The 27847-nt window shown below is 41.7% G+C and overlaps 2 protein-coding genes and 1 long non-coding RNA gene across 10 annotated transcripts; 1 reads left to right on the forward strand and 2 right to left on the reverse strand.

Moving 5' to 3' along the window:
* Window positions 1-731: 731 nt before the first annotated feature.
* On the reverse strand, window positions 732-17550 carry LOC127007377 (bromodomain-containing protein 4-like). 4 transcript variants are annotated; one of them, XR_007760217.1, is made up of 10 exons: window positions 17404-17550; window positions 10289-10384; window positions 9342-9452; window positions 7543-9213; window positions 6023-6172; window positions 4471-4587; window positions 3670-3975; window positions 3398-3536; window positions 2451-2618; window positions 732-1017 (listed from the first exon to the last, which is right to left on the reverse strand). XR_007760217.1 is itself a non-coding variant. In XM_050878275.1 (9 exons), exons 2-9 carry the CDS (start codon window positions 10370-10372, stop codon window positions 2518-2520), a joined length of 2670 nt encoding a protein of 889 aa, XP_050734232.1. In that variant the 5' UTR covers window positions 10373-10384; window positions 17404-17550; the 3' UTR covers window positions 732-2517. The 4 variants fall into 4 exon arrangements, 3 of the variants coding, with proteins under 3 accessions (XP_050734232.1, XP_050734230.1, XP_050734231.1); XM_050878275.1 differs by having other exon boundaries at window positions 732-2618; window positions 3407-3536; XM_050878273.1 differs by having other exon boundaries at window positions 732-2618.
* On the reverse strand, window positions 6428-7526 carry LOC127007380 (uncharacterized). Its single transcript, XR_007760218.1, has 2 exons — window positions 7052-7526; window positions 6428-6675 (listed from the first exon to the last, which is right to left on the reverse strand). It is a non-coding gene; the product is annotated as an uncharacterized LOC127007380 (long non-coding RNA).
* LOC127007379 (thiamin pyrophosphokinase 1-like) lies at window positions 17428-27388 on the forward strand. Of its 5 annotated transcripts, none has more exons than XM_050878291.1 (7): window positions 17428-17574; window positions 20926-21084; window positions 21723-21988; window positions 22133-22213; window positions 23949-24138; window positions 25022-25260; window positions 25695-27388. In XM_050878291.1, exons 1-6 carry the CDS (start codon window positions 17487-17489, stop codon window positions 25216-25218), a joined length of 981 nt encoding a protein of 326 aa, XP_050734248.1. In that variant the 5' UTR covers window positions 17428-17486; the 3' UTR covers window positions 25219-25260; window positions 25695-27388. The 5 variants fall into 5 exon arrangements, with proteins under 5 accessions (XP_050734248.1, XP_050734249.1, XP_050734252.1 ...); XM_050878292.1 differs by having other exon boundaries at window positions 25022-25249; XM_050878295.1 differs by lacking the exon at window positions 17428-17574 and adding an exon at window positions 19947-20068.
* Window positions 27389-27847: the final 459 nt, after the last annotated feature.

Here is a 27847-nt window from a genome sequence, read left to right on the forward strand (position 1 = left end):
CACAAAGCCTTCCCAGTAGTGGGAGCCAGAGTTTGCAAGGAACAAGGTGTCACATAAGGCCAGCCTGTCACTCACAGGCAAACTGGGAAAGGTCATCCCTTCCACTTGGCTGCTCAACACTGGTGCAACTCTCTGCCAACACTACAATGTAACACAGGCAGTTCCAACACTTACCCTCCTCCCTTTTCCATGTCAGTCTTTGCATGAGATTTTATTAAATTATTTATAAGCAATATCATATTTTTTTTCCATGTCAGTATTTTGCATGAGATTCTATTTCACTGTTTGTATTCTAAATTACACATCAACTTGCAGAATGATTTGTCAGTTGTGTCAAGGGAGCCACTCAGAGCCCCAGGACAACACAGTGCTGGTGAATGACTAGAGCCAGATACAAGCTTCTCCAGGGAGTTTGTTCCAGTGCCTCTACAGTGCAACAGCTGCACCTCCAACCTTATTTACAATGTTTGGGATAAGCCATACAGAACCCTGAACAAATTTAAAATGTTGAAATATATTGCAAGCCAAAGAAACAATATAATATATTCAAGTAAATAACTGCTTGGAACATTATTCATCGTAAAAGTACCTTTGTGCTAAACATTTTTAAATATTAAACTTTAGCCAATGTAAACTCCACAACAAAAAATAAACTATTAAACTTCTTAAGAAAAGCACAGGATTCCCCTATATAAAGCATATTTCAAGTTGCATAATAAGACAATACCTCGGACAACTCTGCACACTTTATTTACGATGACGATATGTTTCCTCCATAAGCACCTACCCTCTACCTTTACAGCATTGTACAAATATGCAAATTATGTACATTCTCAAGTCATCTATTACTGTTGACTGTATATGGAGAGATGCCAGTTTCATTGTGGTAATCCTGAACACACAAGATTCACAGACACAGGAACACACTTTATGAAGCAAACCTTGCAATGTGAGTAATTTTCAGGTGACGTCAGCACCATGACCTACACAGCACCTGCCTGGCCAGTGTGTCACTACCTGCCAGGGAGGAAGGAAGGAACAACACCCTTCACATAAAACAGATATTACCATCCTATCTAACCTATGTTTGCCACTCTTTATGTGCCATTCCAGTAAGTTCTGATATCAAGGAAAAATGTAAAAAAAATGTGGGCTGAGGTGTGAAAATGAACCATCATTAACCATTTTGCCAATAGCAGCACAAAAATGCTATCTAAGTTATTGGTCCAGACCTTGACCTTCAAAGAAATTTTCTGTTAATGTAAAGGTACATGGAGGCATCTCTGATTCAAATCAGTGTTTCCTGCCACCTATGACGTTACCAGCATTACTATGGAGACAAGAGAATGGGAACAGCTCTCCTCAGCTGAAAAAGTGTCACTGTCTCCCACACCTTGCTATTTTCTTCACTTTTTTCATTTTAAATCACAATTCATGTAAGTTACATATATCATAGTAAGCATGCAAGTGTTTGGTGAATAGTGTTATATGACACATACCGGTATGTATGATAAAATTATACTATTGTGACAAAATAAACTGCCGTCTGTGCCCAGCATCTCATTCATTGACATGAACTGTGCAGTTTTTCAAGAAAAATTACTCTTTTCTTTAGTTACATGTATTACAGAGAAGCAGAAATTCTTGAATTAATGATAGGGTACATCAGATGAAGAATGATCAGTGAGAATGAAAGTCTTCCTCAACTTTGGAAAATCAGCTAGTTGAGAGGCATTTCATGACCCAGTTTGATGATAAACATCACAGACCTAATAGTACTGTTTGTTCAGTTTTAATTGCTGAATATCTAAATAGGGGTAAAGGCATGTGCAGGAGAAAGCAGAAAAAAAGTTATATTGTGATGACTGCCCAGACAAACCTCCATTTTGCAGTTCCTTGATTTTGAACTGATCATGCTCTAAAAATTCAAGCAGACTTACAACTGCTCTTGAAAACATGTTTTGAAGGATTTTGGTGATTTATTCATATGGTTATATGAATGTTTTCTGCATTATACTTTTTACATTCCAGAAATGTAAGAAAACCATCTTTTCAGGATTTTTTTTTTTTTTTTTTTTTTTTTTTTTTGACAAAAATGTAGATATTTCCTGCTAAATATCAAGCAAAATTATTACCATATCTGAAAAATTCAGGCCTTTTTTGTATTAGTAGCGTAATTTAAACCAAAAGCCAATTTTATTTTTTAGAGTAGAATTCACACTCCAGAGAAATGCCCCAATGAAAAAATAAATAAATAAAGAATGTTTTCTATCTCTTTATTCTGGTGATGGTTCATTTTCATACCTAAACTCAATCTTTCAGAGCTAGTTCATTGCTATCAAGAGTTCTAATTAGAATGACACCCATGAATTGGCAGACATATCCTTCCTTACTCAACATTCACTTTGGTAACAGTAGACATCAACAGAGGCACCTAGTACAGTACATACCACAAGGAGAACAGTGAGTGCAGAGTCCTTGGCTGCAAGGTTGGGAGGTGAGGGCTACACTACACATCTACACCCAGACCCCATGTGGGTTTTTGGAGGTGGGCACAGCATTTTCCAGTTGTCTTGGAGATCCTATCATGCGGCGACTACTGCCTGGCTTGGCCGCTCCTGTGAGACAGAGACAGAGAGAAAGAGGAAAGGAAGGAGACATGGACAGCAAGAGGTGGCACAGAAATGAACAAATTCAGGGAGATGTAGACAGAAAAACAAGAATGTTTAAGTTAGAAACAGATGGACAGACACAAAGTGAGGAAGAGAGAAAACAACAATCAATTAACAACCATAAACAAACAGCATTAATTAGCCTAAGATGGACACAAACACAGCTATTTCACAGCATGACATTTAAGTTTTCTTCACGTTATAACATAATGAAGGGGTTTGAACAAAATAAATTAGCATTTTTTTCTACTAAATAATGCAGAGCATGCTTCTGACTGAAAGCTAGACTTAAAACAATCACACAGAAAATATATATTCTAAGAACTAGATACTAAATTAATATTATCTTGTCCTTGTAAGAACTAGGAACTAATTTGATATTTTTTTGTTCTACAAAAGTTACAGCACAACTAGTCAAAGCAGTGCATGTAACAGACTACTTCACTTCAAACAAGTTTATTACAAAACAAATACTGTATTGCCACAACTTTCATGTCATCAAACACTATTAACAACATAGATTTTAAGTTTACATAACCTATCACTATCACTATCAAGTTTTACTGTTATATAAGTTTACTTTTGTGGATCTGAACAGGTAAATCCTGCTCTGTGTGCCTGCAGCCTATCTTTACAGCCCCTCGCAGCACCAGTGCTGGTGGGGCTGCACACTCCCCCTAGCTACAGTTTGGTTGAGGCAGTGGTGGTGGTGTGAGGCACCCTACCTGTCTTACCCTCCAGCAGGGTGCGGACCTCCTCTGACGGTGTGATGGACAGGGACTCCAGGTTGGCATCCTTCATCTCCATCACAAGCTTCTCCACCTCCTTCTTCTTCTCTGATATGGTCTTTTCTGAGTCTGCCATCTGAAGAAAAATGCCCATTTATTTGTTTGTAGACATGCAACTCTATTAAGGATAAAGAATGAATATTGTATGAGAGAAATGAAAGTCAAATAAATAGATTTACATGCAAGGGGGAAATGAAACTAGCACTCACCTCTTGCAGAATTTGTTGTGATTGCAGCTGTGCATGTTCAGCCTGAGCATTGGCCTGGGCAATGGCTGCCTGGAGTTTGTCTATTTCCCTCACCATGGCCTCCTGCTGTGCCCGGGCCTCCTCTTGGCTGCGCTGCTGCTCTTCAGTCATGTTCTTCTCTAGTTCCGACACCTTTTCACTGTGAGCAGCCAGTTGGTTCTCACAGTGAGCCAACTGGGCCTGGAGGGCACTGATCTCGGCCTTTACCTTGTCCTCTGCCTGTTGAGCCGAGTCAGCCTCCAGCTCCAGCTGCTGCAAGTGATTGACCTGTAGGAAAAAGGGAACAATTACACCCATGCATTATAAAGCTGGGGGGTAGGGGAAGCTTGATATATAAATTTAATGCATACCAAACTAACAATATATAAATGTAATCCATTCTTTGGTCAACCAAATAAGGCTTCAAATATCATGAATACCCCTACTGTTAGATGAGAGTGAGGTAATAATCATGGCATAAGATACATGCATATGAAGTGTCATTGTGCATGATAAGATGATGCATCAGTAAAATTTCAAAAGACTTACTGCCTCAAACTTAATGCAGAAACATTTTTATCAATATATGATTGCACTTCACTGCCAATTTTGTAACAGTTTCAGCCACTGCATCTTGCACTATACCATTATTCATTTCAGTATCTCCATCTGCTTCCTCAGTAGGAGCATGTTGCAGGCTCTTCTTTTGATAAATCTTACAATAACTATTACTCTACACTCTAGACCAAACCATGAACAATGTTAAGAAGAGTCACAAGTCACCTCTTGGTCAATCTGCTGCGCTATCATCTCATGTCTCTCAATCTCGGAGGCGACGTGGGCCAGGCGAGATTCATCTTCCCTCGACCGACCTTCCAGGTAAGCTATCTCAGCCTCATACTGCTTGGGGTAAGTGTATGGTGTTAGCATCTGTGTCATTCTTCGGAGTTACACAGTTAAATACTATTAAGCTCAATAGGGATGCATTATAATATTTCTCACTGCTGATGATATTCCCAACAGCACTGCATTGGATAAACAGAATATGTCTTACCACCACTGTCATTCTTCACTACAGATATGCTGTGATGCACAATACAGATGAATTATGAAAATGAATGCACATAATATATCTAAAGTCTAGCTTCTTTATCAAGACAAAACTATACTTGGCCATAAAGGTGCCCTTTCTCCTCGGAAAGTTTGCTGCTTGTTGATTGGTTAAATATACGCCATCTGAATAACATCACCATTTGAAATAAATACCAGGTAATGCAAATCAAATCTTATTTATTAACTCAAGCTTATCCCTCCAATATATGGTCCATTAAAAATGATAGCGTGTGAAGAGGTTAAGTAGTAATGTGCAGGTAAGTCTTGATTTGTCTATATTAGTCCCCCAAGTCAGCAACACAAGCATGTGTTCGGACTATGGTTGTAAAATTCCCGGGAATTTTGAACTGGGGAACTTTCTATGGGAATTTTGGGTAATTTTCAGGAACTTTGAGAATTGAGAAAAATTTACATTTGCCTATGGCTTTTTTTAATTTATTTTTATTCTTTTTTATTTTTAGGCCGAGTATTCTTGCCTCTTTAGACTTCAGTTTTAGGAGACTGTTGGTGAATGTCCCTTAGCCTGATGGTGGTGCAGTTGGGATTCTTTAAGTGACACCAACTGAGGCACATACTGACCTCCAGTTTACCAAACCTAATCTAAAAAAAAAAAGTTACTATAAGTCTTGACTCAAAAAATTCATTTATGCTTCCTTACAAATGAAACTTCCTATGCAACAAAGAGAGGTCATTCTTTGTTGATTTATACCATAAGGTGCTGCCAATCATTTTTTTAAAGATACCTTAAACTTAACCTAACCTAACAAAACCCAAAACAGTTACTATACTGTAGGTCATGGATCAGAAAATTCAAATGTGCCTCTTTACTAATGAATTAGACTCTCTATACAACAAAGAGAGGTTATTTTTTGTTGATTTATACCAAAAGGTGCTGGCTATCATGTATTTGAACCTAACAAAACTCCAAACAGCTAATATAGGCCTTGACTTGAAAAATTCATAAATGCTTCCTTACTAACGAGACTTTCTACACAACAAAGTGAGGTCATTCTTTGTTGATTCATACCATAAGGTGCTGGCTATCATGTGTTTGAAGATACCCTTAACTTAACCTAACCAAACAAAACCCCAAACAGTTACTATAGGTCTTTACTCAAAATTCATATATGCTTCCTTACTTACTTACGTATAAGATAAAATAAGAAAAAGCTTAGAATTTTTGTTGGAGCTTCAATTTTTTACAAATATTTGCTACGCCCACCTTGGTTAGCTCCACCTGCTGGTTATTCAGTTTGTCGCGCTGCAGGTTGATCACCTTGATAAGATCACGGTACTTGCCGTCCATCACCACCTGCTCCACCTTGTTGTTGTGGCTCATCCGCCCTCCCTCATGGCCACTCTTTGGGGATTCCTGCAATCAAGACAGGACACATAGAGTTCCCACGATGATACATAAGTGCAAAGAATGTAAAGGTGCAAAAACTAATATGAGCAGAAAAAATAACTTACACTTCAATGTAAAGTGTGTGTGATGGACAGACTAATGCAACAAGGCAAGCAGTTTCAGATTTAAGGATACAGTAGTTTCTGGCATAGAAGCATGTGCCACATACTCTCTTTTGGCCACTCTCCTGAGCACTTTTTGTGTGAGCAGTGAATAGCAGGCTTTTTTTCAGTTTTTTTTTTTATTTTTTTTTTTTTTTTTTTTTTTTTTTTTTTTTTTTAGCTGCTTCCTCTGCTGCAAAAAATAAATAAATAAATAAAAAATGACCCCCAGTTTCCTTGTAAAATACAGGCTTAGAGGTATGTTTGCTGTATTGAACCTCACACTCAATCTTGAGCCATTGTGAGGTGCTGCAGTATCCCGTTATTTATCATCCTTCCCACTGAGCAGTGAACTGATATTATTGACACCTTGCTAAACAACAAAGTCCTAAGTAGTGAACTGATATTATTAACACCTTGCTAAACAACAAAGTCCTAAGTAGTGAACTGATATTATTAACACCTTGCTAAACAACAAAGTCCTAAGTAGTGAACTGATATTATTAACACCTTGCTAAACAACAAAGTCCTAAGTAGTGAACTGATATTATTAACACCTTGCTAAACAACAAAGTCCTAAGTAGTGAACTGATATTATTAACACCTTGCTAAACAACAAAGTCCTAAGTTGTGAACTGATATTATTAACACCTTGCTAAACAACAAAGTCCTAAGTTGTGAACTGATATTATTAACACCTTGCTAAACAACAAAGTCCTAAGTTGTGAACTGATATTATTGACACCTTGCTAAACAACAAAGTCCTAAGTAGTGAACTGATATTATTAACACCTTGCTAAACAACAAAGTCCTAAGTTGTTTATTTTCAACTAACAATTTTTTTAGTTTCACTGGCGGTAACTGCATTGTCACTGCCTTTATTGCACATTGATATTTACTTTACTAATATTACCTTGTCCTTTTCTTCATGATGCCATTTACCTTACTAAAATCTCACACTGAATTAATACTGAAAACAAAAAATGAAATATGCTCAAGGAGCACAACTTTAAGCATTTGTTCAGTTGGTACATGTAAACAAAAGATACGCAGCATGACAGTGGTGATGCAGTGCCTCTCATTTTACTTTTCAACTCCTGGATGCTTAAGCCTATAATACTACCACAAAACATAGATTAGTAACTGAAGCTTGTTTCGTGCTATAAATATCAGGAAATGAAAATACAAGCTGATGAACTGACCATATATTCTTGTGCATCATTGTGTAGCACTCACCTTGGCTGGGCTCCTCCTGGTGTGGGGTGACTTAATGCAGTGGTTGGGGAGCGTTGAGTCCAGGGAGGTGTTGAGGCGCTCGGTGCAGTTCGGGTGTGGTGACGAATCCTTGTTGGGGAAGACCTCCTCACTGGTGCCACGCCGGCCAAACACACTAACGCTCTCCACTGCCAGCCGGTCAATGTTTCCCCTATTATGCTGGCTCACCTTGGGTTGGGGGTCTGGTGTGGATTTCCCAATGCTGTTATTTACGACACTAGACTGCATCATCTCTTTGGCCATGTTGCTGTTGGCTCCCTCATCTTTCCTCGAGTGAAATTCCCCCAGTCGCATGTTACTCTGCTCCTCCCCAGGCTTATGGACAGGGACGCCCTTATCAGGCATGACAGAAAACTCTTCCATGCCGTGCCTCCCCTGCATGGCCTTGACAGGGCTGCCGGAACGAGGATTCTTGGCGCTGCCGTGTGGACTCGGGGCCGTGATGATCGATGAGCTCACTGGGGGACATGAGCGTGTTGGTGAGGGGTGACGGGTGGGTGAGGGGTGTCTGGTAGGGGATGGATGACGGATGGGAGATGAGTGTGGGGATGAGCCAATTTGATGAGGGTTAGGCACTTTGCTCCCTGGGTGTGGCACCTGGGCCAGAGGAGGAGGCTGTTTGGAGGGTGACGTCTGCACGGGTGGCAAAGCCTGGGAGGCATTCACCAGTTTTCTGGGCGAGCTGTGGGATGGGGCAATCTTGGTGGGGGAGGAGGAGGGTGGTGGAGGGTGGCGGTAAGGGGGGAGTTCGCGTGGACCTGCTAGGTGGGGAGGCTTTGGAGGGGGAGGACCATTGTATATTGGAGATATTTGACTAGGAGAGGGGCCACGGGGGTGATAGTGTGGGCCAGGGGGAGTGGTTGTGAGGCCAGGGGTGCCCTGGTGTGCATAGCCAGGGTAAGGAGCTCGTCTACCATCACTATATACAGGTTCAGGCCTTAGTGCAGACTGCATTTCTGCCCGCTGGTCCCTCCTGCCTAAGGAGTATGGGGGCTCACCGCCTGGGGGTGCACGGACAGGGGAGTGAGGGCTTAATACGGGGCCTGCCGGCTGGGAGGTGCCTGGTGGGGAGTGGGAGCCAGGCCATGGGGAACCCCAGTGACTAGTTGCCCGCACATTGTCCACACCTATTCTTGGGGCCGCAGGGGGAGGGGGAGGGTTGCCCCGAACCAGCTCATAGGGTGGAGGAGCAGGAGGCCGCCACGTAGGGGACGGATGCTGCTGCTGATCCCCCTTGCCACCATCGCCTGGCATCACCTCCCAGTGGGCAGTGGGGGAGGACGGGTAGGGAAAGTCACCGTGTCTTGGGCTAGTGGGGGACATCATGGCCTGCAGCAGTGGCGGGCCACCGAGGGATGGGGAGGAGGTGCCTGTGTCCTGTCGGCGGAGATCAGCATGACCTCCACTGAAGGTGAGGGACTTTTTCAGATCCTTGTGGGTGTGTGGGGACTGTCTGGACCGATCTTGTGTGGCCTGGGGGCTCTGGGGCATTGTAGCCCGACTTGTGGGGTCCACTCTCTGTGGGCCACCCGGACGAACACCGGACGGGCCATTAGAGGTCTTGGGCTCAAGAGCTGACCGTTGGAGGATGAACTGGACATCATTGGAGTACTCGCCCCATTTCAAAAGTATCTAGAAAGGAAATTGAGAAGCTATAACAAGCAAAGTTTATCTACTTGGCGAGTGGAGATTGTGTTTACAGGAAGTGTACATACAAACTGATAAACACAGCCTACACAGTACATGCCACCAGAGCTCACCTTAAGAGGATACTCATTGGGGGCCAGAAGACGCTCGTTGTTCCTCCAGCGCTCAATAAGGGTGAAGCGGCCCGTCTTGCCTGTGGCATGGGCCAGCGCATACACTACATCCTGAAAGCAGTGTGAACATGTATATATGGTAGCGCTCTGGGTAAAGCAAGATCAAACAGTGTGATTCAGGAGTAATGAGCAACAAAACAACCAAAATTTATCTAGTAGAACAAGAAAGTCTCAAATAGCATATGTCTCAAACCAAAATAACCAGCATTTGATAAGAAACCAAGTTATGCACTACAAAATCAAGTACTGCAGCCTATAGGTTAACCCAACATAAGCTCTTATATCCACCAAATTCTTCTCCTACTGAAGACTCTACTATACAAAGTATTTCTGCTGATAAACTGGAGAAAGGAAGTTGGTATGGCACCAGATGGGTTGACAACAATTAAGGTTTGAAAATATTAAGATCACAGAAACTGAATTTTGATTACCTGAATGGACAACTACTAGACAAAGTCTCAGACGAGGCAGACAATGTGATCATCTGCAAATCTCACCCAATCCTTTATAGATAGATACATAGACAGACAAGGATTTGTTGGCCACAGGGCCTGGAATGAGTCACTCCAGGTAAGGGCATGTGTAGAAGAAATTAGTTACTTGAGAAGACAGTGTGGCTTAATAAGATGGGATGGCATGAGTAATGATGGGGTGCACAGACATAGTATGGATGTGAGAGCAATGGATGTAGTGTGGAGTGGTGGAATATATCAGAATAGAGAATGGTGAATTTTTGAAAGAATGGTAACTTTAATTCAAAGACTATATAAAAGAATAACATATCTAGACTTAACAAAGCTACATAATGCACAAAACACACACACCTAAGCCTGTCTTCATTCAGACTCTAGACACACAGCACAATTTACCCAGATCTACATGCTCACCTGACAGGTTGTGGTTTCTGTCACCCCACACACAATTCGCTGGATGCCCTCAACCCACACTTTCAGCTCCATCCTGGCCACCATGAAGCCATCTTCCTGCCATTCAAAGAAACATCTGGTACATGACAAAGGTTGGAAAAAGAAGAAAAATTACAGCCTGTTGTGATGCAAAATAAGATATATAAAACAAGTATACAGTAAAATGTTCTGAAGACACTGTTCAAGTAGAGAACACCCTCCAATCCCAGCAGGGTTTTTAATGTTTCAGCAATTCATAAAGTACCATGCCCACTCAGCCACCTGCAACAACAATGGTGCAGTGTGAAGTGTTGTTGTTTTTTTGTTTGTTTTTACAGCTAAGGAGACAGTTCAAGGGCGTTAATAAAAAAAATAAAAAAATTAAAAAAAAAAAAGACCGCTACTCACTGCTCCCAAACAGAGGTCAAAGGAGTGTCTAAACAGAGGTCAATTTCAGGAGGAGAGGTGTCCTGATACCCTCCTCTTGAAAGAGTTCAAGTCGTAGGCAGGAGGAAATACAGATGAAGGAAGATTGTTCCAGAGTTTACCAGCGTGAGGGATGAAAGAGTGAAGATGCTGGTTGACTCTTGCATAAGGGGTTTGGACAGTATAGGGATGAGCATGAGTAGAAAGTCGTGTGCAGCGGGGCCGCGGGAGGAGAGGAGGCATGCAGTTAGCAAGTTCAGAAGAGCAGTCAGCATGAAAATATCGATAGAAGATAGAGAGGCAACAAGGCTGCGGAATTTGAGAGGTAGAAGACTATCAGTATGAGGAGGAGAGCTGATGAGACGAAGAGCCTTTGACTCCACTCTGTCAAGGAGAGCTGTGTGAGTGGACCCCCCCCCACACGAGATGCATACTCCATACATGGGCGGACAAGGCCCCTGTAAATGGATAGCAACTGTGCGGGGGAGAAGAACTGGCAGAGACGGTACAGAACGCCCAGCCTCGAGGAAGCTGATTTAGTAAGAGCAGAGATATGAAGTTTCCAGTTGAGATTTTGAGTTAAGGATAGACCGAGTATGTTTAGTGTTGAGGAAGGTGATAGCTGAGTGTTGTCAAAGAATAGGGGAAAGTTGTTTGGAAGATTGTGTCGAGTGGATAGGTGGAGAAACTGTGTTTTTGAGGCGTTGAAGAACACCAGGTTCCTCTTGCCCCAATCGGAAATAATAGTAAGGTCTGAGGCTAAGCGTTCTGTTGCCTCCAGCCTTGAATCATCAAGTTCCTGTAGGGTGGGTCTTCTATTAAAAGAAGTTGAGTAATGCAGAGTAGAGTCATCGGCGTAAGAATGGATAGGACAGTTCATTTTGGAAAAAGGATCATCATTGAACAACTGAAAGATAATGGGAGATGGGACAGAACCCTGCGGGACACCACTTTTGAGTGGTTTAGGGGAAGAACAGTGACCGCTACCACAGCAGAGATAGATCGGCCAGAAAGGAAACTGGAGATAAAGGAACAGACAGAAAGATAGAAACTGTAGGAGGGTAGTTTGGAAAGCGAAGATTTGTGCCAGACCCTATCAAAAGCTTTCAATATGTCCAGTGCAATAGCAAAGGTTTCACCAAAACGGCTAAGAGAGGATGACCAAGAGTCAGTTAGGAAGGCAAGGAGATCACCAGTAGAACGCCCTTTGCGGAACCCATACTGGCGATCAGATAGGAGGTCAGAAGCGGAAAGGTGCTTTTGAATCTTCCGGTTATGGATTGATTCAAAAGCTTTAGATAGACAAGAAAGTAAAGCTATAGGATGGTAGTTTGAGGGATTGGAACGGTCACCCTTCTTAGGCACAGGCTGTATGAAGGCATACTTCCAGCAGGAAGGAAAGGTAGATGTTGACAGACAGAGGCAAAAGAGTTTGACCAGGCAGGGTGACAGCACGGAGGCACAGTTTTTAAGGACAATAGGAGGCACTCCATCAGATCCATAAGCCTTCTGAGGATTGAGGCCAGAGAGGGCATAGAAAACATCATTTTGAAGAATCTTTATAACAGGCATAAAAGAGTCAGAGGGGGGATGAGTATGAGGAACATGCCCAGAATCGTCCAGAGTGGAGTTTTTAGAAAAAGTTTGAGAGAAGAGTTCAGCCTTAGAGATAGATGAGATGGCAGTGTTGCCATCAGGACTAAGGAGTGGATGGAAAGATGAAGAAGTGAAGTTGGAGGAGATGTTTTTGGCTAGATGCCAGAAGTCACGGGAAGAGTTAGAGAAAGCAAGGTTTTGGCATTTTCTATTAATGAAAGAGTTTTTGGTTAGTCGGAGAAGAGATCTGGCGCGATTCCGGACAGAAATGTAAAGTTCATTGTTAGCATTAGTTTGAAGGCTCTGGTACCTTTTGTGAGCTGCCTCTCTATCATTGACAGCACGAGAACAATCATGATTAAACCAAGGCTTTTTAGCGTGAGGAGTAGAGAAAGTACGTGGAATGTATGCCTCCATTCCAGAGACAATCACCTCTGTGATGCGCTGAGCACACACAGAGGGGTCTCTATCCTGGAAGCAATAATCATTCCACGGGAAATCGGAAAAGTACATCCTCAGGTCGTCCCACCGAGCTGAAGCAAAATGCCAGAAGCATCGCCTCTTCGGTGGGTTCAGAGGGTGTACAGGAGCGATAGGACAGGATACAGAAATAAGATTGTGATCGGAGGAGCCTAATGGAGAGAACAGTTTGACAGAATAAGCAGAAGGGTTTGAGGTAAGGAAGAGGTCTAGAATGTTGGGTCTGTCTCCAAGACGGTCGGGAATGCATGTAGGGTGCTGAACCATCACAGGTATTTATCGTAAACAATGAGAAAAAATTCCAGAAGTACTCCCACCGGTCACAAACCACTAGTGACAACAATCAACTGAGCAATGCAAAGCATATCATGTATTTGTCATATAGAATTCAATCTAATCCAACTAAATCAAACCTAACCTAACCTCTGACCTAACTTAATCAAATCTAGCATGACCACCCTGACCTGACCCATACTACCAAAATGCGATAAATGAAAACAAATCCCTCAATAAATTTTCCCCAGAACATATTTTAAGAAATAATATTTCAAAACCGAGTAATTTGCAATGCAAAGAAATACCATAAACCGGGGTGACTTCGGACAGTTTTCAAGGTTTTTTGCTTATGAATTTTTTGTTTCTAGGCCTAGGATTTATGCTGAGTATGCATCTACTCTGCATTGCTAAGGGCTATCATTACATGGTGCAAAATTTTCACGAAACTTAATAGTTTTTGTGCACATTCCGGGGGTTACTTCGGACACTGTTGAACCGGAAAAAAAAATTGGCAAAAATCTTGGGAGAGAAGTTCCCACATTTCAGGTCAGTAGTAGCAGGGAAGTAAAAAATGGTCAATAATTTTGAAAAAATATTATTACAAAAAAACTACAGTGCCCTCTCGAGTTTCGCAGCTAGCCCAAAATTCTTACCATCCCGACTTTCGCGCATTATCACCCTGAGTTTCACGCTGTTTTGACATGTATGGGTCACGTCTACTTACCATCGGCGTCACGCACGTTACCTTAAAAGGTAGTATCACACTGGACATTTTCCTCCAAACATTGTGGCTATGGCAGAAGAGAGAGAGAGAGAGAGAGAGAGAGAGAGAGAGAGAGAGAGAGAGAGAGAGAGAGAGAGAGAGAGAGAGAGAGAGAGAGAGAGAGAGAGAGAGAGAGAGAGAGAGAGAGAGAGAGAGAGAGAGACTTATTAACATGTCAACCACGTTTGATCTTCCCGCCGTCTCCTCCCTGTCACTTTTGGTTCAACTTGGAGCAGCCTCAATGCCACGCGAGCCCCCAACTCGAGAGGTGTGTAGCTTCACTCTGGTTATGAGCCCCTCTCGTGAAAGGTGAGATAGAAAGGATGAAAACAAGGAGAAAGGAGAATGGTGAGGGGAGGGAGGGTCAGAAAGGAGAGTCAGGTCAGGGCTTTGGTCAGGACATGACCTGACTCAGGTCAGGTCAGGTCAGGTCCGGACTTGTCACACACACAAGGGGAATGAGAATGGTGTGGGGAGGGAGGGGCAGGAAGGAGAGTCAGATCAGGGCTTTGGTCAGGATATGACCTGACTCAGGTCAAGACATGACCTGACTCTCCCTTCTGCCCCTCCCTCCCCCCACCCTTCTCATTTCCCTTTCTGTGTGTGTGTGTGTGTGTGTGTGTGTGTGTGTGTGTGTGTTTGTGTGTGTGTCATGACATGGCCTGACTCTCCCTTCTGCCCCTCCCCCCAAACACCCTTCAAATTTCCCCCTATGTGTGTGACGCACACCTAGAAAAGTTGCTGGTTGCCCAAGCTGCCGCCAACGTGGCGGGAATAAAAAGGCCCAGTGTGACACCAGCTTACAGACAACCAATAACTCGCTCCCAGATGGGCGCACGGGCGTTGCCAGTAGCCACAATGGTTAGAGGAAATCGGCCAGTGTGACACCGCCTTAAGGCAGTGAGGCCGCTGATTGGGTTAGCGCCGGCGATGACGTCATCGGACTCCCAGTGTATCACAAGCATGTTTTCAGAGCTCAGCCAATCGTAAGGCTTCATCTGTGGCTTTAAAACGACCCGTTCTCTCTTCCTGTTTTCTTCCTTTTTCTAAGGTACGTATTTTGAGATAGCAAGGGAGTAAAGGAGGAAAAAAGTGAGCTCCGGGGGCGGCAGCATGACCCAATTATAATGAGGCCACTATAAACCGTTGCCTGGGCCATGACAGGCTCAGGGCTGACCATTGGACCCAGCTACCGGCGCCATAAGCCATGTACAAAAAAAAAATAAATAAATAAATAAATAAAATCCACGGGTCGGAACAAATAAGTGCTTTTTCAGTGTTTTCAATACCTCGAGTTTAGCGCTATACCTTCGGAACGAAGTGAGCGCGAAACTCGAGAGGGTACTGTATAAGATGTAGAGCACAGTTTTAGGTTTCTTTTTTGGGGGGAAGCTTAATGATGACATAATCACCAAAAGAAATTCTTTTAATGGTAGGGCAACATTCAAGTGTGTTAGGGCTCTTTGAAGTGCACACTATTTTACATCTCATTTATCAGATTTTAACCTGATGCATTTCACTAGAAATTTATTCTTGTATATGTTATTTTGTAGGTAAGTACTTCTATTTCATATTTTCATGATATGTAGAATATTCAACATCACAGGACTGGCACCCCACCACCACCATTACAGACCCAAAAGTTAACTTGAGTTCATCTCTGGACGGGCTCCACGCGGGGCCCGGGCTCCGTTGATGACATCACCGACAGTCGACGGATCCGTGAAAACAGAATAGTGGGAACCCTGCCTTAGTCACCCCACAATATGTAGTTATATTTAGGTGTCCGAAGTCACCCCATTTTGAGCCATTTTTCGACATGCCTCCATTCAAGTGACATTTACAGGTGTGTAGGATATGTTAAGCACCCCTGAATCATTCTAACTGTTCTAGTTAAGCATATTTCTGATTGTTTTCTCTAGTTTTTATGTTGTGTGTAATACAGATTGTTCCTGCCAGAAGAAGTTTTCCAAGGGGGTAAATTTTACAAAATCTCAAAAACACACATTGTGCTTGTTTTCAAAACAGAAATGTGTTTCAAGAAAACAACATTCTTATTCGAAAACTATAAGGCAAAAGACAAATTCTGACACTAAAATCATCTAGCTTGTTGCAACTGGCTACGAGTTATCAACTTATCAACTTTTTAATCACTTATTGTCCGGTCACCCTGGTTTACGGTACAGTAGTGCCCTGTATTTGCACAATACTTCATAAAGCATCAAGATGTCCTTTGCAATGAGACGGGGGTATTTCTGAAATAATATCAATAATCAAAACTGAACAAATCTAACCAAACTAATTCTAACCTAACCTGACCAAACTTAATTAAATCTAACTTGACCTACCTAATCTAACGCTGACAAAATTTAATGTGCTAGGCTGCGCTCATAAACTTTTTACATCATTATATTGAAGTTTCCTTAATTTTGCGAAAGCTATTTTACTGCACAGCATTCTGAGACTGAAATACAACACAAGGTAACTATCAACTTCACGAGATGGCTACCATAAATTCATTATTATCTGCCATGATTATAAGACCCTATAGGTTGCGTGCACAACTCATCAAGTTTGTGCTCGGGGCCGAGTTGGAGGCAAAACAAACCGCGCTTCTTCTTCTTTTGATCTGTTCCGCGTTGATGTCGCAAGACAGATATTCTGCCGAAATGCATCCACTTGAGCAGTGCTGGGGTGTGGCAATAAAGCAAACAAGTTCCCCGACAAGTCATTTTATAAAATACCAGCTACCTCCAACCAGATAATAACCCCGTTGCAATGGTGAACAGTTACTCTCATGCACACCACCTATTGTAATGTACCTGATAAGTTTATTAATCACCTTCATATATCAAGAGTATATGTATTTCTTTCATGATGCTATTTTATTTTTTGTGAAAACATGAACTTGTATACCACACTTCAAAGAAAATGACACAAATCTTCTACTTAGTAATTCTATTCTCATTACTATTGCAATATATAGGGGATTATGATGCCGAGGGCACTTGTTTATTGTCACTCAGGCCTGTCAACCCTCACGGCCTGGATTCCCAAACATTGGTCTTGCCTGTCATGTTTTATAAACACCAAATCTGAAGTCGCCCAACAATCATGTCCTGGATTCAGTAGTAGCATCTTGCCTGTTTGAAATACTGGCCTGCAGAGTGCTCCACCGTGATCTTTATGATGTCACCTCTCCGCCTGGCACTCTTAAGGCCTTGACTCCTGATTTAAATCTTTCATTAGGCGTTGAGTCCTGTCCCGGATTCCTCCACCGCCGAGGAGGATGTGCAGGGGCAGTGGTGAACCTTGGCGGCGGAGGTTGGCGCCGCCGCCGCCCACTCCCCTGGCAGGACCCTGAGGGCCCGTCCCCAGGGCGGCCCACCAGCCACACCCCTAAGCCCCGGCAGCCCCGCCACAGGTATCAATGTTGGGGCAGCCCAGTAAGTGATGCAGGGGGGGCGTGTGCGCCGCGCCCCGCCCTGCCACCCACGCCCCGCCCCGCCCCCTGCCGCCCCACCCCCTTTCCCCGTCCACCCCGACCACCACTAACCTTAAACTAACATTGGTGACCAAGAAGCGCATGAAGTAGCGACCACCGTCAGCACCTAGGCGACCCCCGCTCTCCGCGCCGCCATGTTTGTTGACTTGACGCGCTGGACAAGTGAGCAGCGGCGCGCCCCAGCGGCCCGGGGAGGGCACGGCAGGGATTATAACATAGACGGTATTCTCTTGTTGGACTACACGCTACTGTTGCTGCTTGACAATAAGTCATTTCATGAATTATAACGGCATCTTTTATTTCTGTTTATATCTATATATTTCCAATGTTTGTGTTCAGCAGCAGACCTGAATATTGAAAAGAAAATGCATGTTTGCTTGAGGTGAATTGTTAAAAAGTCCTGCCATTTAACTTTTCATGTGAGAGAGTAAGTTAATGGGAAAACAATAATCATATATGGGCCAGAGAGGTCACAAAAGGGCACTTTAAATATCGTGGCAGCGCACTTATTATTACCTTTGTAATTCGATCTCTTCTCCATTATATACAAACGTAATAATTAACACTTAAATGTTCATCAGCATATAGTACAACTTTAATTCATGCCCCGATGACAAAAATACATAATCAAAGCTTTTGTGGTTGAGAAAATTATCCGTATACGTATTTGCCATGCCAGTCACCGCGGCATTACCATGCTGCAGACTTCACGTATTGATATGCATTGTCTGGCGTGCCGCTACCAAAAGGAGAGAGACGTACGTAGGTGTACGTGCCTGCTCGCATTCCTTGTGGCCTGGCTGCATGCTGTCTATATATCTGCTGTGCTGGCGCCGCCCAAGGGTCTCGATCTTTAATTGCCGCAGCCTCGCTCAGCTGTTCAAGGGCTCTGTCCAATTAAAAGTTTCCTTGGTCCAAGGACTACCTAGGAGCAGCCCGAGGAGCAAGACATATATAATTAAAATTATGACCACAGAGCACCATTCCTCATCTCTCTTTATTTTCTTCCAAATTTGTCACCGGCTTTGTATGTTACCTATAATTACTTTGTGCCAATCCAGAGCAGCATTGCTGAATAATCTGCTGAGTAGCCTGTTTAGGCAAACGGCAAAGTAGCCTGCCATATGTAACCTCTGAGTAGTTTACGGTACCCTGCTGAGTATAACCTATACAGACAGTAGTACGTATATAGCCTGGCTCAGAGTAGCCTACAGAGTGGCCTGCTGACTGCTGAGTAATAACCTACAGATCGAGTAGTGCATTGGTCAGCAAGCTGTCTGCCGAGGGTTCCATGGCCTCTGGCCACTGATCGTAGACCAAAGCCCAACGGAACTCCTCAGGCTCAGCGAGGACATATGATCGAAGATAATCGGCTTATTTTTAAATATACACATCACCCGCCACATTAGTATTTTTGTTTAATATGGTAAAAACTAGAAGGGTGTATAAATACAACCAAGGAGACTTGCATGGCTGTATACAGTTACCCAAGAAAGCTTATTATTATTATTATTATTATTATTATTACACATATTATTATTATTATTATTAATATTATTATTATTATTATTATTATTATTATTATTATTATTATTATTATTATTATTATTATTATTATTATTATTATTATTATTATTATTATTATTATTATTATTATTATTATTATTATCATTATTATTATTATTATTATTATTATTATTATTATTATTATTATTATTATTATTATTATTATTATTATTATCATTATTTTTATCATTATTATTATTATTATTATTATTATTATTATTATTATTATTATTATTATTATTATTATTATTATTATTATTATTATTGTTATTATTGCTATAATCATTACAACTATTATTCTTATTCTTATTATTCTTATTCTTATTATTATTATTATTATTGTTATTATTATTATTATTATTATTACATATCAGTACTGTTTTCATTGTCGTTTCTATTGTCATTTTTTATAATATTATTATTTATTATTGTTATCATTTCTGCTTTCTTTACCTCACACTTTTTCATTCTCGTTTAAACACTCTCTCTTCTTCTTCCTCTTCTTTTTTTTCTTCTTCTTTTCTTCACTTCTCCTTTTTCTTCTAAATATATATTTTTTTAATTTCTTTAGACCTTGGTCGTGGGCAGGTCGCGGGAGGTCGCACATAGTCGTGCGTGTGATCTCCATGTGTCTCCGTCCGCCATACGACAGAAAAGGTCAACTGGAGGGTTTTGGTGCTGCACGAAAAACCTACAGCTGACCTTTCAGGTCTCTGCCAGTCTTAATAAAGAGGTTGCCTTTCGGTCGCGCGACTGCTCGCGGGATGCGGTGGGTGTGAAATTTTCAGAAAAGGCCCTTTTTATCCTACTGGCAGGGGTTTAGGCATCTGTCAAAACCCGACTTACAACCGAAGATTACTTGGTCGAGGTCTCGGTCCGTCCCAAATCTCCTTAAATTGGTCTGTCCCAAGGAGACTATATATATATATATATATATATATATATATATATATATATATATATATATATATATATATATATATATATATAGTCTCCTTGGTCTGTCCCGCCATTCGAGCAGCGACTGTTAATCGGCCGGACACGCGCGTCACCAACCACCGCCAGCTGACTTTGTTTACGCCGCGGCCGCCGCCCAGCCTGAGTGTGTCTCTGGCCCGCCCCGCCACTGCTGGACTGAATAACAATGACAGTACGGACATCATATTGGAGTAACAACGTGAGAGCGTTAAAAGTGCTGTCGTATCATAGTTTTACAGCCCCGTTGTTTCATCGAGTGGCTCAGGGAACATGTCTGAGCGCTGAGTGGCCACTGTAATCGTTTTCGCATAGCCCTTTCAACTTGACGCATCGCAGTTACTTTACCTTTTGTATCAAACGTCATTCACCATCTATAAGTGAGACCATTGGGCGCCCTGCAGTGAGGTTTATGTCTGTAAACACATGTTGAGAACCCAATCCATCACTTTATAACCCTGTAACCCGAGCACGGACACGAGCCTGCCTCACGCCTAGGGGTATTAGGTGTCATATAGCCTGCAGGTACGGTGTGTGTGTGTGTGTGTGTGTATTTACCTATTTGTAGTATACAGGGCCTGAGCTCAAGCCCGGTCAGTTTTGTTTCCCAATCTATATTACCGTAGCCCAGCTTTTCCTTTATTTTATGTGTGTGTGTTTTCTTACCTATTTGTATAGAACTAAGTTAAGCTTGTCATGTCTTGTACACTGGCAATACTTAAGAGTCTGTATACTCCAAACCATAATTGTTCATATATTTGTATATGTGCTAACAATTATTTGTAATGTAAGACTGCCTTAATTTTAATGAGTGTTATTCCTTGCTTAACACTTATTTTACCGTTTACCTCTTACCGTTCAGGCAAAGTCCCTATGGGGCAAGGTCACCATTCCTTAGGTTATGTTAAACAATTGGGATTGTCTAGTTAAGGGAAAAGGAGGTTATGAAAGAATTTCCATAGTTAATGGAAATTACCCTTTCCCCCAAACCCTAATTCTCTATAAAATCCCCTTCAACACTTTGGTGATCAGAGATGGAAGACAAGGAGGATGTGGCAAGTGATGAAGCGGTCATGTGGCAGCCAAGGGACTACTATGACCCTCTCCCAGAGCTGCCATATGCTGTCATCCTGCTGAACAAGGGTATCACCAAGGCCAACGTGGGGAATGTGAGGCAGTGGTGGTGCAGTGGTGAGTCTTACCACTTGATGTTTTGTATCACTAACACCAAATCATCATGCTATGCCCAGAACTGTACTGTCATCACCATTATCATCACCATCACCACCACTTTCACAATCACCAACACATCACAAAAATAATAAGAATTTTTTTTACTGTCAAGAAAACATATTGAAGTCAAATCAAAGCAAACAAAAAAATACTGCTTCATCCAAGATACAGAAGCTGCCACCAACTTCAGAGTTGTCTCATTTTCTTTGGCTGAAGACAGACCTAGGACCAAAACCTCATTGCAGAGAAACAGGGTTGAATCAGTAAGTTATTGATTGTCATATGTGTAGTAGAAAAAATAAATTACAAACAACGAAGGGTATTTATTTAATAAAAGAGGTTGTCATTACGGCAATATTTACCATAGTTGATGAGTTAATTGACTTACGAACTCCACTAAAAGGAGAGTACTTTTTAGTTAAATCTAATAAAAGTTACTGCTTATCGGTCTTTATTTGTGGCTATAAAGCGATCATTAATTAGAATAGAGTGGAGAATGTTGTGACAGGCCTGCTAGCTCAATGCCTCCTTTTAAAACTAGCCAGGAGTTGGTTCAACACAAAAATAGAAGTCTTAAACTGAAATTTTTCCCACAGCACACTTGCGAGTCTGCGTGGATGGCGCCACAAATGAATTCCACCACCTGATGCACCAACAGCAAGAATCCACAACAGCCTCACCACTAGTTTCCTGCCCTCTGCCAGACGTGATATCAGGGGATTTTGACTCGGCCCTACCAGACCTGCTCAAGATATATGCTACCAAGGGTGTTCGGATTGTACCCACACCAGACCAGGATGAGACGGATTTCACCAAGGCGCTATGGGTGCTGACTGGCCTACTAGAGGAACAACAAACTGCTGTATTTATTTACCTATTACTGTTGACCATACCTCCTTTCTTTGTGTTTTTGTAACTCTATATTGAATTTCTCTTTTTTCCCACCCCACTCCATAGTGTTTGTGTGATTCTCTACTATATTTCCTTTCTTCTCTGCCGCTCTCAGGTGAGTCACATCCTGGTGGTGGCTGGCTCAGATGACAATCGATTCGACCATATTATGGGAATTGTGGCAACTCTCTACAAGGTTAGAATAAGAATAATGGATAATAAGTAGTTCTGTGGAATTGTAATACATAAACTAGTGAAAGGTAATTTTGTCCAATTAGTACACTGTATTTTTATGTTATTTTTTATCCCTCAGCTTAGTTTTCTGGAGTAGCTTTTTCCCTGACATTAGATGGAAAGTGGAAACATCTTCACTGATTGCCCAGGCTGTGATTCAAATCTAGGTCTGTGTATTCATAGGTAGATGTGCTAACCACTATGCCACAAAGGCTTGTTGATATTCAAAGTCAATCAGTATTTTGAGGGCTCTACCCAATATCTCACTGTTTTATTTTATTTTATTTATTTATTTATTTATTTTTTTTTTTTTCCACCTTAACCCTTTCCATCCGTGACGCAGACGTCGGCGTCACAGTATGGAAAGGGAAAGTAAATGGAAGAGGATTAATCCTCTTCTAAACCTCTCAACCCTCCTCTAAATTCCTCTTGATCCTCTTCCATTTCCTCTTTAAGAGGCTTAGAAGAGGATTAAGAGGAAATGGATGAGGATTAAAATGTTTAGAAGAGGACTAACGGCCATAGTATTAATCTTCCCCATTCCCTTTCCGTCCCCATCCCCATACGCGGGTCTGGGGTATGTGTAAACCGCCCCATCCCCTCCCCATCCCCGGCGGGCCAGACAAGACCAACCCGCAGGTCATAATAATGTTAGCAGCACTTTCAAACCAATAATTACAGAAAACGAGATAAATAATGCATTTTTCACACACCATTGTATTCATATACATTATATATCATAAAACAAAACAATAGCGTTGTTGATCTACATGTGAATAACAGGTAATGCAGTAAGTTATTTTATGAGACAGGTTGGTATCCATGACTGGTCACACACCTGGCCAGCCATGGGGCAGCCACATAGGAGTTGCCAGGTCGTGTCATTGGTGGCATTTTTGTCTTAAATCAAGGTGGTCACTAAGAAATGCCCTTTTTTATGGTATAAGTTAAGTATTACTATAATAATGCCATATTTAGTCATCTATCTGCCGTCTTTTGCCATTTTGGGGGCAATTATAAAGAAATCTTCAGGAATAACTGTATGTTTACAATCAAATGGAAACACAAGAGTTTTTACAAACTAAAAGAAATATATTAACTTCAGCAAAGTTTGTGATACAATATCAGTCATAGAAATATTCTGATACTTTTCAATGTATTTTCTTCTATAATAACAAATAGAACACTATTTATTCATGAAATCAACAAAGGGGAACCTAAAGATGTCCTGCCTCGCACCCCACGGAGTCAACACTTTTTCAACCCCATCCGCTCTCTCTCCAGGTAGTGTTAATCAACCCCAACCCTCCGGGGACGCTTAAAACTGCAGGTCACAGCCAAGGAAAAGGGATGGGATGGAACGGGAATGGGGGAGATTAATGCTATGGCCGTAACCCTTTCCATACGGTGACGCCGTCGGACACCGACGTCGGCATTGCCGAAGTGAAGGGGTTAACTTTGAAGAGGTTACTGTACATTGAATCACAGGGTATCTACCCAAGAATTTTAGGAGAGGTATGGGCAGACAGAGAATTAAGTGAAAAGATGAAATTTGAATCTTTGCTGGAGCAAGATGGAGTACAACTAAAAACAGACAGAGAGAAGTGGAAAATGGGAGTCTTTTGTCCTGCAATGGATGATTATGATGAGTCCATGAACCACACTTTCTTTCATGCATTACCTTATTATTTCCACAGGCATGTGAGACCATGTCTTCCCCGGTGGTGGTAGTGAGTGGGGGAAGTCTCTTCTGGGTGCTAAGGGCTGGCCAGCACAGCATCAGAGTGCCAGGGGAGTCGTGCCACCACCCCTCAGCCAGCTGGTGTGGCCTGGTGCCCGTGGGTCACCCAGCCACTGTCACCACCACTGGCCTCAAGTGGAATGTTGGTGGGTAAAGAAAGTGCTTGGTAGAGGTGTGTGGTGTGGCATGAGATCTATGCTGTTGTGAAGGGAGAGACTGTAGTTGTGTTTCAATCACTTCCTCCATCTTCTCTTACCCCAATCACATCTTACACTTTGTCATGCTCTGCCCTAAATCTGTATAATAAATGGTCTGCTCTTTTGCCCCTTAAATAACTTACTTTATTCTTGCCACTAGACACCTTGTCAAATTCATCAACAATCCTTTAATTTTCTACCAACCTCACTTTTGTCTTCAAATAGACATGTCACCAAGGACTACTTCATACCTCTTACTTTTAGCTTTGCATTTAAATCCCCCCTTATTCTGGCTTTCATTTTTCTTGTACAACCATACATGAATTTTGAACTGCTATGTGAAATCACATTCCTCTGTCTCTGTCTTGGAGAGGTGGTGGCTGAGTGGTTAGCATGCAGGTGCAGTGTCCAGGAGGACTCAGGTTAGCTTCCCACCCACTGCCACAAGCTGGGATGCTTCAGCCGAGTGGCCTAAGACGACCCACATATTATCCTGAAGACCACCTATTAACCCGGACTCTAGATTTCTCTATCTAAAGAGTGGATCAGAGATGAGCTCTGGGGGTGGCAGCAAGAGCCATGCAAGATGGCTACAAACATGTGCCTGTGCCATAACAGGCTTGGGGCGACCATCATGCCCCACCAAGAAAGCATACTGGCACCATAGGCAGAAACGTAAAAAAAAATAAATAAATAAATAAATAAATAAAAATACTTCAACATCAAAACTCTTGTACTCGGCTCCCCATTCACATATATAAATATATTCTCTCCACTATGTAACCTGAGCATTCACTTCCAGATTTTACTCCCTAACTTGTGCTTTCTACAGATCACCAGACACTTGCCTTTGGTCGGCTGGTCAGCACCTCAAACACCTATAACCTTCCTCCTGGTGGTGGGGAGGTGACTGTGACCACCTCTGCCCCCATCCTTTGGACCATGGGCTGGAAAGCTGAACCAGCTCAGCCAAGTCTCTCCCTACCAGAACACCCCAACATGCTGAATGGTTCTTTGGACAAAATGTGAATGGAAGACAGCCACAGAAGAGGAACTCATGGTCAGTGCTAGGTTGGTACATTGTATTTGTGACAGGGCTGAGGGAGGCAGATGAGGGCTGAGTTGATAGAGGTGAACCAAATATTTGTTCCTCGAATGATTGGCTAGGGAAAGGAACACACAATAAATGCTGTGTTGTCCTATTTCTCAGTACCATTATTATTTGGAAGAGGCTTAGGGATGTAGCAATCGAAGGTAGAGTTGGCAGTGGTAGACTAAAGAAGAACAATTCCTTGGAGGAGAGTCCAGGAAGAGGAACACAGTCAGTATTGGGTGAGTTAATTGTACAATATTAGTGAGATGATGAGGGAGGCAGTGAATGAGAGTCAAGTTGGTAGAGGTTAACCTCAGAATAGTTCCTTGGAAAAAAGATGTGAGGCTAACCATTCCATTCCTTTATTCAATAGTAATCTTGGTACATTCCCAGTATTTCCTTTCCTCTCCAGTCATGTTCTCAGAAGTAGAGGGATGGTTGTTCCGAATCTACGAGACTCATCGCTACCCCCGTCCTTGAGATCCTCCGTGCCCCCTGCACCGTGGAGACACCAGCCAAGCCATTCCCTGCCTTAAGTCCCCAGCTCTGCCGTATTACCAAACACCAGGAAGCATCATAGCTTTTGGACCACACAAGTAAAAGATATCTAGATGTGTTTTGTTTATTTTTTTCTTCTTCTTCAAAGTGTATTTATCTTGTATATTTTTGTAAAAGCCAAGTTCATGTAAAAATTGACTCTGCTTAGGCTATAAATTATTCTGTCAAGGAATAAATTCAACAAATATAACACTAGAAAAACTATCAATGTCAAATTCCTAAACTTCACCTTATTTTATTAGATTTTCACAAGAATATATACAGTAGACTTCCAATGGTCTCAGTAAATATGTTTGAGTTTATTTTGTTGGCTATCTGCTTCCTGCATCAGTCACTAATCAGGGCCACTGTACTTACCCATTCACACATCTTGTTGCCCAGCCTTTGATGTTGGCAATCATCACTCAACTGATTTGGACACTCCACAGTCCACCGAAGATCTGAGACAGCTATTGGCCTTCAAATTAGCAAGGAAGGGCATCCTTGTTTCATCCATTCTACCCCTTATTTTTCAATAGAAATTCCTCCCACTCCAGACTGACTTTGCTTCAATGCTATCATTTCTTCTCCATATTTACCCTCTGTTGTTTTAGGTCATGCCTGTTTTCTGCATCATAAGGAATTATATCTGTTTAGACTTGTTCTGTTCATTCTATATCAATACCATATACCTTATTTATTTAGCAGCCATTCCTCTATTTGCATGTTTCAAGCTCTACAATCTTCACCAAATTCCTTGCCCTCTCCATCCAAGAACTATTGTCTGTGCCTTAGGATATCAATTTTTACTGCCATGTTCATGCCCAAACCACATAGCAATATCAATCCTGGCTCACAACACTTAAAGCCCTTGCTGTTTTCACATCTGAATATACCTGCTCTCTACTCATCATCAACTTCACTGGAATAATTTTTTTCTGTATCTTTACAAGTGTGGATGTTGTCTAGATCTTAACATGATCACAATAAAGTTTACTTACAGAATGACTTCAAAGTTGAGCTACCAAACACCATGAACGTTCATTCATTCATTCATCAAAAATGTGGTTAGGTGCATGGTCCATCAATTTGCAAAGTGGACATTAGAAATTTAAAAACATGCTTTTAAGTAGTTTCCATTTAGGTTTATAAGTTTAGTTTTTGTAATTATTTCTTGCAGTTTTATCCAGAAAATAAAAACCAACCAACAAATGTCAGTTTAAGACAGTAGAAACAAACATTTCTGTGTGCCATGTATAAAGTTTAAGATGCTTTGGGTGAGGTGTGATGTAAACAAGTTAGTGAAGATCCAGCAGAATCATTTTAACATAATCCAGTTAGTCCACATAGTAGAAAAAATAATTTTAAATAAATAAACATCACTCTAGGCACCAGCTCCATCAAGGTTAGTTTTTGCTTCATACATCACAGACGAGCCAAGAAAACAAATATTTATGTACATATTTTCTTTTAATTTGTAAATTCTTTATACAAATGACTAAGGGGAGATTGACAAGCAGCCTCTTTTATGTACACAGCAGACAATGATATAAAGCTCTGATTTACGAAGCTTTAATCTTTTATTTTCTGAGCACATGACACAGAACATAGCATGTGTTCATGTGCAGTTGTGTACTGGAGTGTAAGTGTTTCAGGGAAATAAGGAATCAAAAACATTGTTGGGGATGAGAATTGAAGGAGGGAAGGCAAGGGGTGGGCAATGGTGTCATGTGTAAACAGGAGGAACAAAAATGGAGCAATTTACTTAGATGTAGCAGCAATCTGGAATGTAGCCTGTAAGTGTTATAAAGGTGAACATCAATGAGAAAGAGCCACCCACTCAGGTGGGGAAGCTAAATGTACAACCGAAGGAAAAGGAATGCAGTAAACTTTGGAAGTGAAAAGAAACAGGAGACTAGAGAAGTATAAGAATCAAGACACTATGCAATGCAGACATACTGTCAACAATAAAAACTATAGGATGAAGGGAAAAGAAAAATAGTGAAAGAATTTGGCTGCAAAGACAAT

Source organism: Eriocheir sinensis, chromosome 35, assembly GCF_024679095.1.
Source record: "Eriocheir sinensis breed Jianghai 21 chromosome 35, ASM2467909v1, whole genome shotgun sequence".
Classification (NCBI taxonomy): domain Eukaryota; kingdom Metazoa; phylum Arthropoda; class Malacostraca; order Decapoda; family Varunidae; genus Eriocheir; species Eriocheir sinensis.